Source organism: Alexandromys fortis, unplaced genomic scaffold (genome assembly GCF_014885135.2).
Source record: "Alexandromys fortis isolate MF-2015 unplaced genomic scaffold, M_Fortis_MF-2015_v1.1 scaffold_3, whole genome shotgun sequence".
NCBI lineage: Eukaryota > Metazoa > Chordata > Mammalia > Rodentia > Cricetidae > Alexandromys > Alexandromys fortis.
Window position 1 is genome coordinate 16,869,275 of NW_026067909.1, and position 10,801 is coordinate 16,880,075.

The window sequence follows — 10,801 nt, forward strand, 5'->3', positions numbered from 1 at the left end:
TGGGAGGACTGACCCCAGGTCAGTCTGGTAACAATTTTAGCTATGGGAAGCAATTCAGAGATGGATGTCAGCGAAAGGCTCAACTGCCTGTGGTTGGGGGCTGTTCCCCCCCCCATTTTCTAGGAATACCAAAAGATTTCCGGGAGCTCACTGGTCAATTCCTTGGGTTTGGTGATATAGTTAAGCTAACCAGAATGGGGGAAACTCACCAATTGAAGCCGGTTGCGTGCATAGAAATTACACTGTAGAAATCACACTCAGGCATATGGAAGACATGGTTGTTGTGAAAAAAAAAAAAATACCTGGTTTCGGATTCCGACCCGGGGAGAGGGGCTCAGGGTGGAAGAGCCTCCTGGGTTTCGGCACCAAACCAATGTAATGGATTGATTAAAAATGCTGCAGATTGTCAGTGGCTGCATCGGGAGAAACGCCCCTGAGCAGTGGCAGTCAGTGGGCCACAGGTCTCGGAAGGCAGCTGGTCCCAGGCAGGGAGCCACTTGGTGGATGAGAGACAGAGACATGGATAGGCATGCCACGCAGAGTGAGGTTGGATATTTATTTAGTGGATTATGGAAGGCAAGAGGGAGAAGAAGAGCAGAGAGAGGGAGAAAGAGAGAGAGAGAGAAACAGAAGGGGTCAGGGGAGAAGTAGGGAGAGGCAGAAGCTGCCTCTTTGAGAGGAAAAAGAGACTCAGGCTGGAAGCTGAAGATCAGCTTGCCACAGTGGCCAGGGGGTGGTTACTCTCTCTCTTTCTCTCTCTCTCTCTCTCTCTCTCTCTCTCTCTCTCTCTCTAGGTTTTTCGAGACAGGGTTTCTTTGTAGTTTTAGAGCTTTCCCTGGAACTAGCTCTTTTTATTTTTTTTAACCTTTTTTTTGTTTTGTTTTTGGGTTTTTTGTTTGTTTGTTTTGTTTTGTTTTTCAAGACGGGGGTTTCTCTGTGGCTTTGGAACCTGTCCTGGAACTAGCTCTTGTAGACCAGGCTGGTCTCGAACTCACAGAGATCCGCCTGCCTCTGCCTCCTGAGTGCTGGGATTAAAGGCGTGCACCACCACCACCTGGCGTGGCTTGTCTCTTAAAGAGACTGGGGGACCATTAGAGTTACCACCTTGGTGATTAGGGAGGGGTCAGGGAGGGTCAAGGTTTCTCAGAAACAAATCAAGGTCATCTGTTGGGGAAGGTCAGGTTTGAGAAATTCAACTTTCAAGTAAATAGAAACTTGTTTATTAAAAAATAGCATAATGGCTCCTGCCTCCAAAATGGAGTCAGGCATGTTCCTCGATTTGACTGTGTTCCTGATCCTCCTGCCTTCACCTTCTGATTACTGGGATTACAGAGAAAGCCCAGTGCTTTTGTTTTTCTTTTTCTAATATTTATTTTTATTTTATGTTTGTGAGTGTCAGTGCCTGGTGCCTGCATAGTTTATAAGAGGGTGCTGGGTCCCCTGGAACTGGAGCTGCTGATGGTTGTGAGCTGCTATGTGGGTGCTGGGAACTGAACCAGGTCCTCCAGAAGAGCATCAAGTGCTCTTAACCACAGAACCTTCTCTCCAGGCCCCAGTTTTTAACACTAATTTCTGTTTCCTGTCTTTTTGCAATGAATGCAAGGCAAGTACTCTGTCCCCGAGCTTTATCCTCAGCCTTTCTGTGCACAGCAGAAAACTGAGACACTTACTTCAGTTTGCTGTATTATAATGAGAATCACAGGCTGGGGTGCGGGTCAGCAGCAGAGTGCTTGCCTGGCAAGGCCTGGCCTCCACCCCCAGCACTGCAGAGGAACACAGACAAAAGCTAGAAAGATGGGAGTGGAGCAGGGGAGAACAGGGGGAAGAGCCCTTGGCACCCTGCCTCTTTGGCAATTCAGAGGATCTTGCCAAACCCTGTCCTTCTGGGTTCTCAGGGTGGCATCTCCACGCAAGCAGGACTGAAGTTCCACACCCTCACTACAAAGTAGTTAGACAAACAGGGTCGGAATGGGTGTGGACGCCAGCTCAGCCAGTCTGCTCAGATTCTCCAAGGCCCCATCTGCAGCACCTCCCTCCAGGGGAAGGGACAAATCCCCTCCTGAAGGATCAGGGTCTCAGGATCTATTATCAGACAAGGCTAGGTCAAAGAACTATTGTTCTGTCTAGCTCAGAGATGAAGAACAGAATTTAGAGCTTCTATGAGAAGCTTTGAGGAAGATTTTAGTTTAGTTCCTATGGCTGCCTTGAGAAGGGAGTTAAAAGCCAGTGACCACGGTCAATAAACAACATATGTAGCATAGGTAGATGGATGGATAGATAGATATACAGACAGACAGACACACAATTGCATATTCCCTAGGTGTACTTAACTTACACTGTGTCAGGTAAGCGATTCGTTCCTACAATCAAGTCCATGAAAGACTGAGACAGAAGGATGTCGAGTTCCAGTGAACAAAGGAACACTACTTACTAGCTTGCTCCCTATGGCATGCTCAGTCTGCCTTCTTATACAACCAGGGACTACCTTCCCAGGGTGGCAGCCCCCAGAGTGATCTGGGTTCTCCCACATCAATCATTAATCAAGAAAACGCCCCACAGGTATGACTACAGGCCAGTCTCATGAAGATGGATGTAGTTGGTTGCTTTTTACTCTTTTGGCTTTTTGGGGGGACTGCCAACCACCTCCCAAATAAATCACACACAGAGGCTTATTCTTTCTCGTAATTGCCCAATCTTAGCTTGGCTTATTTATAGCCAGCTTTCCTTAAATTACCCCATCTACCTTTTGTCTCTGGGCTTTTCCCTTTTCTTACTTCTGTAATCTTACTTTCATTCTTACTCCATGGCTGGCTGTGTGGCTTGGTGGCTGGTCCCTAGTGTCCTCCTCTCCTTGTTCTCTTGTTTCTTCAATCCTCTTCCCAGATTTCTCCTCCTCTTTTATTCTCTCTGTCTACCAGCCCTGCCTATCCTTTCTCTTGCCTTGCTATTGGCCATTCAGCTCTTTATTAGACCAATCAGGTGTTTTAGACAGGTAAAGTAACACAGCTTCACAGAGTTAAACAAATGTAACATGAAGGAATGCAACACATCTTTGCATAATTAAACAAATGTTCTACAGCATAAACAAATGTAACACATCTTTAATATTCTACAACAGATGAATTTTTTTGTTTTCTTTTGTTTTTAAGTTGAGAATCTCTCTTCCAGATAACTCTATCTTATTTCAAAATGACAAAAAAAAAAAAAAAAAAAAAAAAAAACTAAGAAAGGCATCCATTTAGGTTTTTGGGATGTGGTCACTTGGTAACTTCTTCAGAAAACCTTAAAGGTAATGGGATGATTTTTCTCCTATTTCCCATTTCCTCCTTTGTAGCCAGCCCTGAATGGATGAAAGAGTATTTTGACATGTGCTTGTCCATGTTGAGGACTCTAAGATCTTGGACACATGAAAACTAGGGGCCAAGCTCAAGAGGAATGCAAAGCTCTCCTATGGAGCCCAAGCACGAATGTTTACAAATTACTGATGAGTGTGTGCAAAGACTAGCAGCTGCAGCCTCCTCCTTGCGATATGCATAGGGGAGACCACTCACCTACAGAGCCCTCCTACTCAAACTAGGGAACTCCTCCTCAGTGTTGTACCTAATAAACTCACTGAGGTTCCCTGTAGCCACAGTACTGGTAGCAGAGTCTTTGTGTATCTGTGTCTGTCCTCTCTTCACGCCTTGCTGTCCTTAGCTAACACACCAGGACCCAAGATGCACAGGACACAGCATTTCTTTCTGTTTGCTAGACTAAAGGTGTGGTATCTGGAATTCCAGCAGCCACACTGGGTTTTCAGGTAAAAACATGTTCAGATTAGCAGAGCTGTAAGATAGAGATGTGTCCCCAGTAGTCACCCAGCCACCATTGCCACCTCAGCACACCTATGAGCTCTCAACAAAACTTGGTCTAATCCCATATCAGGTCCAAAGGAAAATCAATTCCTCAAACTCCAAAAGGCAGTCTAAATACCCAGACATGAGCTCAAACTGGACTATAGGATTTCTGGAGGTTACATGAATGTCAGCATTCCTCAGGAACTTAGGAAAGTGGTTCACCTCATTTCCCTTAGCTCTGACTAAAGGGACACTCTTTCCTGTGGTGCCTATCAGCACTTCAGTAAATGCTGATCTCCAGGCCCCCTCAGTATCACAAGTCTCTGTCACACATTCCAAGGTCTATGCGAGCATCCTAGCCTTTCTCACCTCTTCCCCTACCTGAACTCTCTCTAGCTAATGAACTTCCCTCCCCATAGTTACTCACTCTCATTACAACCCTGCATGCTGTTTTTTCTCCCACTCTATGCTCTGCTCTGCTTCTCTGTTCTCTCTCTCTCTCTCTCTCTCTCTCTCTCTCTCTCTCTCTCTCTCTCTTTCTCTCTCTGAGATAAGGTTTATCTGTGCAACAGTCCTGGCTGTGCTGGAACTTGCTCTGTAGACCATGCTGGCCTCAAACTCATGAGATCCACCTGCCTCTGTCTGACTACTGAGTGCTGGGATTAAAGGCATGTGCCACCATCACCGGGCAAATTTTCTCTATTCTTTATCCCTTGCTAATCTCTTTTCTTTCACAGAATGCCCTGTCCATATCCAGTCTGTTGGTCACGTTTAGTCTACTTTCTCTCTTTGCTCTGGACGCTTCTAGATGCCTTTTTCATCTCTACAATAAAAAGTTTCTCCTTAACTATACCATGGAGCAGTCATGTGGTCAGTTTATACACTCTAGACCCAAAATGGTCAAGTAATGCTGGGAGATAGTCACCCACTTACTTTGTTTTTTTTTTGTTGTTGTTGTTGTTTGTTTGTTTGGTTTTGGTTTTTCGAGACAGGGTTTCTCTGCGGCTTTGGAGCCTGTCCTGGAACTAGCTCTGTAGACCAGGCTGGTCTCGAACTCACAGAGATCCGCCTGCCTCTGCCTCCCGAGTGCTGGGATTAAAGGCGTGCGCCACCAACGCCCGGCCACCCACTTACTTTGGCACCAGGTAAAAAGATACAAATCCCAGTGGTAGCTCATGCTTGGACTACCAGACCAAAACTGGACTGCCACCAGTTCAAGGACAGCCTGGGCCAAGGTAAGAGACTCTCACACACACTTGAATGGGGTATAGTGTCTTTCTCTAATCCCAGCACTCAGAAGGCAGAGTTCTAGGCTAGCCTGCTATGCACAGTTACAGGCCATCCAGAGGTACACAGTGAGACTGTAACAGTGAGACAATAACAAGAGGTGAGCAGGACTTGCGAGACTACACCTGTAAGGTGTTCCAACACTTGGGAGGTGAACAGAATGCGGTCAAGGTTCAATGGCTATGTGTGGAGTTTGAGGACAGCCTGGACGGCGTAAGACCCTACCACAAGTACCATCCTGTGCTGGGACTCAATTTGTAAACCAGTCCAGCCTGCCTCTGTCTCCTAAGTGCTGAGATTAAAAGCATACACCACCATGTAGTGATATTTTGTTTGTGTTTTTTTTTTTTATTGTTTTTTTTTTTTTTTTCCGAGACAGCGTTTTTCTGTGTAGCCAACCCTGGTTGTTCTGGGACTCGCTCTGTAGACCAGGCTGGCCTCGAACTCACAAAGATCCACCTGCCTCTGTCTCCGCATGCTGTAAACCTCTCTTAACGGCTGACCCTCAGGCTCCCTGCTCCTGCAGCAGAAAACTAGTGTACCAGTCCCTGTTCCAGGTGCAGCCTCGGGTCTCCTAAGCCCTCAGGCCCCAACCACAGGGCCTGACTAGCCTTCCTTCAGGCCTGAAGCTCAGTCTGCTGGCTCTAGACACAGCCTTACTGCATTCTCCCGGCAGGTATTGATCTCCTTAGGGGTCTGGAGCTGCCCTAGGACTGGCTCAACTACTAGACATTTCACCCCAGGTGCTGTGCAACCAGGGCCCACAACCCACCACAAGGCTGGTAAACCCCCTTCTGTCAGCCTAGAAACCCAACAAGTGGTAAGAGACTGGAGGGGGACACTTCTTTTTTGTTAACTATTTTATTATTATTACTATGATTGTGATTAATATTACATATTAATACTATGATACAGTATTCTGCCTGCATGACAGAAGAGGGCACCAGATCTCATAGATGGTTTGTGAGCCATCAGACGGTTACTGGTTTGTGGTGGCTGGGAACTGAACTCAGGACCTCTGGAAGAACAGCCTGGGAATTGAACCCAGGACCTCTGGAAGAACAGCCAGTGCTCTTAACCTCTGCCCACCTCCACAGCCCCGAGGGAACACTTCTTCAGAGGCCTTGTGAGAAATGGAAGCTGGCACCTGTGAGGAGGGCCTGCCAAGGCGGATGAGGCTGCAGGGTGGAACAGGAGGCACAGCTCTGGGACACTGCTCTGCCAAGGCGGATGAGGCTGCAGGGTGGAACAGGAGGCACAGCTCTGGGACACTGCTCTGCCTCAGCACACCCTGTACAGAAGCCCTGTTCCTTGGCTCCTTCATTATCTTTAAAGATCTGGGAAGGGACAAGTCTGCACTGTGCTTGTCAGGGTCACTGTGACCCAAGTGTCAGAGGACAGAGGAGAACTGGCCGGTGACATATGGGGTGGTGAGGAGGGTGAGAGACTCTCAGGAGCAAGGATGGGTGCACTGGCCACTCAGCTGAGGAGTGGGTCCCCTTAGTAGGAGAGCCCAAAGACACCACCTAGCCCCCTACCCGGAGAGCCCATGGCCTCACCCAGCCCCATGCCCTCCCCCTGGCATCCCATAACAAATCTTTCGACACTTGTCTTCTGTCTCCCAGCTCCACAGTCTCAGATTTAACTTGGACCTGTGCTCTGGACAAGTCCTGTGGTGATGGCTGAGATGTTGCTTACCTCTCTCAAAGCCCTGAACTCCTGCTGATTTCCAGACGGCCTCAGCCAAGCAGCCCCGATACCCAAACTGCCCAATCCTGCTATAACCGAGGCCAATACTACCTTTCCAGACTAAGCTCTGAATTAACTTCTCTGCCATTCCCATCTCGAGGTTCCTTTGAGCAACAGGGCGTCTTCCACCCCGCCTGGCCTCAGTGTCTGGCTGCTGCAGAGCTGCTTTGGTCTTGAGTGCTGTATAGTGTTGTGGAATATTTGTTTAACCAGGCAAAGATGTGTTACGCTTGCTTGCAGCTGCATTTGTTTAACTATATAAAGATTTGTTGCATTTGTGTTAATTAAATAACATTAACCTGGGCTCAGAGAGGTGGGGTTAGCAACTAGTTGACAAGAGGTAGCAGAGGAGAGGAGGGAGGAAAGGGGGGGGGATGCCTGGGGCCAACCAGCCAGGCAACCACCAGTTAGCTGGACACGGAGTAGGACCTACAGAATGAAAGAAAGGTAAAAAGCCCTAAGGCGAAACAAAGATGAAAACCAGGTTCATTTAAGTTATGAGAGCTAGTGGGACAAGCATAAGCTAAGGCCAAGCTTTCATAACTAATATTAAGTCTCCGTGTCTTTATTTGGGAGTTGGCTGTGGTCTATGAGAAAGCCTGCTACAGTACAGGACTGGTACCCCTCGCTACAGCTACACAGACTGGTCAGATGCTTTGGAAGCAGCTACTTCCTAAACACAGTGAAGGCTTCCCAGCCATCCCCTGCTCCCCTGAACACGGATTCCAAAGGCCAGGAGTAGGGTCTGCCTCTCCTGAGGCCCCAGGCCCTACTAGTGTCCCTGACTTTTGGTGCCTCATCCCTGCTCACCCCTGGCCACACCTCTCCCTCAGGTAGTTTCCTGTACTGCCTGGGTCTGGGTGCTCTGATGACGCCTGGTCAGTACCTGAGATGCTCCTGAAGGGTCATCCTGTCCAGTGTCTTAAGAGTAAATGGAATCGGTCAGCTCCTAGACCAAGCACCAGCTGCCTCAGGATGCACCAAGCAGAGCCAATTCTGGCTTCTTCTCAGCTTCCAGCTTGTTAGAGGATGCTTCCGGAAACCTGCCCTAGCTGTCCTCCACTTTCTCCCATGAACCCCTGCCATTGACCTCGGCTCCAACTGGAGCTACACCAAGAGCAAGGGCAAAGCAGACAATTCCATGCCAAAGGCAAAGACGAAAGTCAGACTGTTTATTGCAGAAATATGGTCAAGGTTCCATTTAAGGGGCCCCAGGTGAGGAGGGGCTGGACCTCTTGGCCCAAAGCTGGGCAGGGAAGATGCAGCAACAGAGGACCTCCATCTGGCCAGTTCTCAGAGCTGCGAGAGGATGCTGGAGGCCAGGCTGCAGGTGAGGCCTGTGCCATCCGGCTCCACATTCAGCGCCTTCACTACACCATTGTCTACCACCATGGAGAACCTCTTCAGCCGGCGGTTCCCAAAGAGAGACACCAAAGAATCACCCAGTAATAAATCTGTCTCCTAGAAGACAGGCAGAGATGGGTGTCAAGAGCCCCCAAACAGGTCAGAAACTGCTCCCCACATAACACGCCCCTCCAGGACCAACTGCAGGCTGAGGGAAGGGTGGCGCACTCACCTTCCCAAAGGCCCCAGTTGGGTCAGCCAGGAGCCGAACCTGAGGGACAGAGAGTAAATGTCACAAAGAAACCTCCAGTGCCAGTGATGGCTCAGTGAGCAAAGGCGCTTGCTGCCAAGCCTGGCAACCTGAGTTCATTCCCCAGGACCCCACAAGGCAGGAGGAGAGAACCAAATCTCACAAGTTATCCTCCGGCCTCCACTTGTATACCATGGCATGAGGACCCATCCAACACATAAAGTAAGCAAATCAAAAGTAATAGAAAACAAGGAATCCTCCTACCTGGGTCTGACCCCTCAGACAGAACCTCACACCTCACCTTGCCTTTCGCCTGGTGGGCTCGACCCCACTCTTCTGTCACAAAGACGTCATTAACAGTCAGACATGCCAGCACCTGCACTCCCTTGGCCTTCAGAGCCTCAGCTTGCTCCACAAACCCAGGCAGGTGGGTCTAAGAGGAAACCAAAGGGTCAAAAGACAGCAAAAGAGCAGGCGTTCCCGAGCCTGCTCTTTAGCTCCCAGTCTCTGGTATCTCTCTGATCAGGCTAAGGAACCCGGAGTAAAATGTGCCTTTTCCTTTCACCTTGGCTAAAGAGGAAGCTTGAAGCTAAGGATCTGTGGTCAAAAACATAAAATTCCCATGGGCAAAACTTCTGCCTCATTAGCACAATCTTTCAGTGCTCCCACGAGCAGGATCAGGCAGAGGTGTTAGATTTGACTCGGGTCCTTTTCTCCCACACGCCTGATTCTGGAAAGAAGTCTCACCTTAGAACAGCCAGGAGTGAAGGCCCCAGGAACTCCGAACAGCACACCTTTCTTGCCCTTGAACAGCTCTGCCAGGTTCACCTTCTTCCCAGGCTCCCCTTCAAATACCTCCACGGAGGGGATGGCATCTCCCACCTGCAGACAAGGGCTCCAGGGTAAAAGGGGGTTAAAAGGCCTAGGAAACCACATCTAGGCAGACACAGATCTTCATGGAGCCGGTGCTGACACCCAGCAGAGAAAGTGCACCTGCCAGTTTCCACGGGTCCACCTGTCCTCTGCATCTCCTGCTTGCCACACACCTTCCAAGCTTCAAGGAAGCCTGGTTTTTATTTCAGGCCAGTTGGTGGCCACAGAGAAAGGGAGAGGCCTCCACTAGTGCTGCAATGCTGTGTCAACAAGCTACCCAAGACGAACAACGCACAGAGAGGAGCACCCAGTCTGGGGTTGAGAAAGCACCTGGCAACAGGGAGGAAGAAAACCCTGTCCACACAATGGAAAGCCAGGGAAGACGCTCAAGGCAAAGTGTTCAGGACACAGGCTCTCAGGGTAGGCTGAGGTCAGCAGGTCAAGCGCTTGCCACCAAGCCTAACCACCTGAGTTTAGCCCCATAACCACATGGGAGAGAGACAGAACTGACTCCTGAGAAAGCTGTCCTCTCACCTCCACATGCACACGTGTGTTCCCAAATATACACACTAAACATGTATTAAAGAGCGCTTCTAAAAAGGTAAAGGGCCTTTAATCCCAACACTACGGAGGCAGAGGCACGCAGATCTTTTAAGAGTCTGAGGTCAGTCTGGTATACACATCAAGTTCCAGGCCAGCCAGGACTACACAGTGAGACTGTTTTTGGTTGTTTTTGTTTTCTTTTTTTTTTTCTTTAAAAAAAAAGGGGGGGGGGTAAAGTCCAAGAACAGGAGGGGGTAGGTTCAAGAAGCTTCCAGAATTCCAGAAAGACCAAACAGAAGAAGGCGAAACAGTCACAGAGGGGAAACAGCAATGGGAAAAACAGACCCCAGGTATCCAAGGGACCCCAGCTCTTTCAAAACATGCGGTGAAGTGTCATCTAGTACTATCACAAAAGGGCTGGGGCTTTGGAGAGGGTTATAAGGGATTTGAAAAGCGGCAAAGGAGATATTTTAAGAATGGAAAATGACAGTATCCAGTTGCTTGAAAATAGTGGGGACCTGTCCCTGAACGTCACACCGTTAATTTAACAGGGAGGCTCAAGGAATGTCCCGGGACTGAAGGACAGCGATGGGGTCTTGCAGAATGCACGACAGGAAGAAAGCTTCAAAGGAGGACAGCCCGAGAACCCGCGTGGAGCCCAAAGAGCCGCAAAGAGCCGCGACAGGGTAACCCAGGAGAGCTAGAACCGGTCACCTTGATCGGGGCCATAGCTGCCGCGGCGCTGTTGAAGCTGCGGGTCCCGCTTCGTTTCCACCTTGCTGCTTCCCGGCTTGCTCTGCCGGCCTCGCACGTCCAGTTAGCCGCTGCACGGAGCACCGAACCGGCTCTGCCGCCCAGATCGTGTATCCCTGACAGCAACATGCCCGCCCAGTTGTCGCAGCCCCCCGCCCGTCGCTAG

General features: G+C 49.4%; 1 protein-coding gene across 1 annotated transcript; it reads right to left on the minus strand.

The window, feature by feature from the left end:
* Nucleotides 1-8,030: 8,030 nt before the first annotated feature.
* On the minus strand, nucleotides 8,031-10,783 carry Prdx5 (peroxiredoxin 5). The gene is made up of 5 exons (XM_050136813.1): nucleotides 10,597-10,783; nucleotides 9,214-9,348; nucleotides 8,768-8,899; nucleotides 8,449-8,487; nucleotides 8,031-8,333 (listed from the first exon to the last, which is right to left on the minus strand). Exons 1-5 carry the CDS (start codon nucleotides 10,762-10,764, stop codon nucleotides 8,166-8,168), a joined length of 642 nt encoding a protein of 213 aa, XP_049992770.1. The 5' UTR covers nucleotides 10,765-10,783; the 3' UTR covers nucleotides 8,031-8,165.
* Nucleotides 10,784-10,801: the final 18 nt, after the last annotated feature.

Excerpts from the sequence above, each read along its gene's own strand:
- Prdx5 (XM_050136813.1), bottom strand. The coding sequence starts at position 10,764 with ATGTTGCTGTCAGGGATACACGATCTGGGCGGCAGAGCCGGTTCGGTG. Across the intron at positions 8,900-9,213 it reads TCACTCCTGGCTGTTCTAAG|ACCCACCTGCCTGGGTTTGT; the intron begins GTGAGACTTCTT and ends GTTTCCTCTTAG. Across the intron at positions 8,488-8,767 it reads CCCACCAGGCGAAAGGCAAG|GTTCGGCTCCTGGCTGACCC; the intron begins GTGAGGTGTGAG and ends TCTGTCCCTCAG.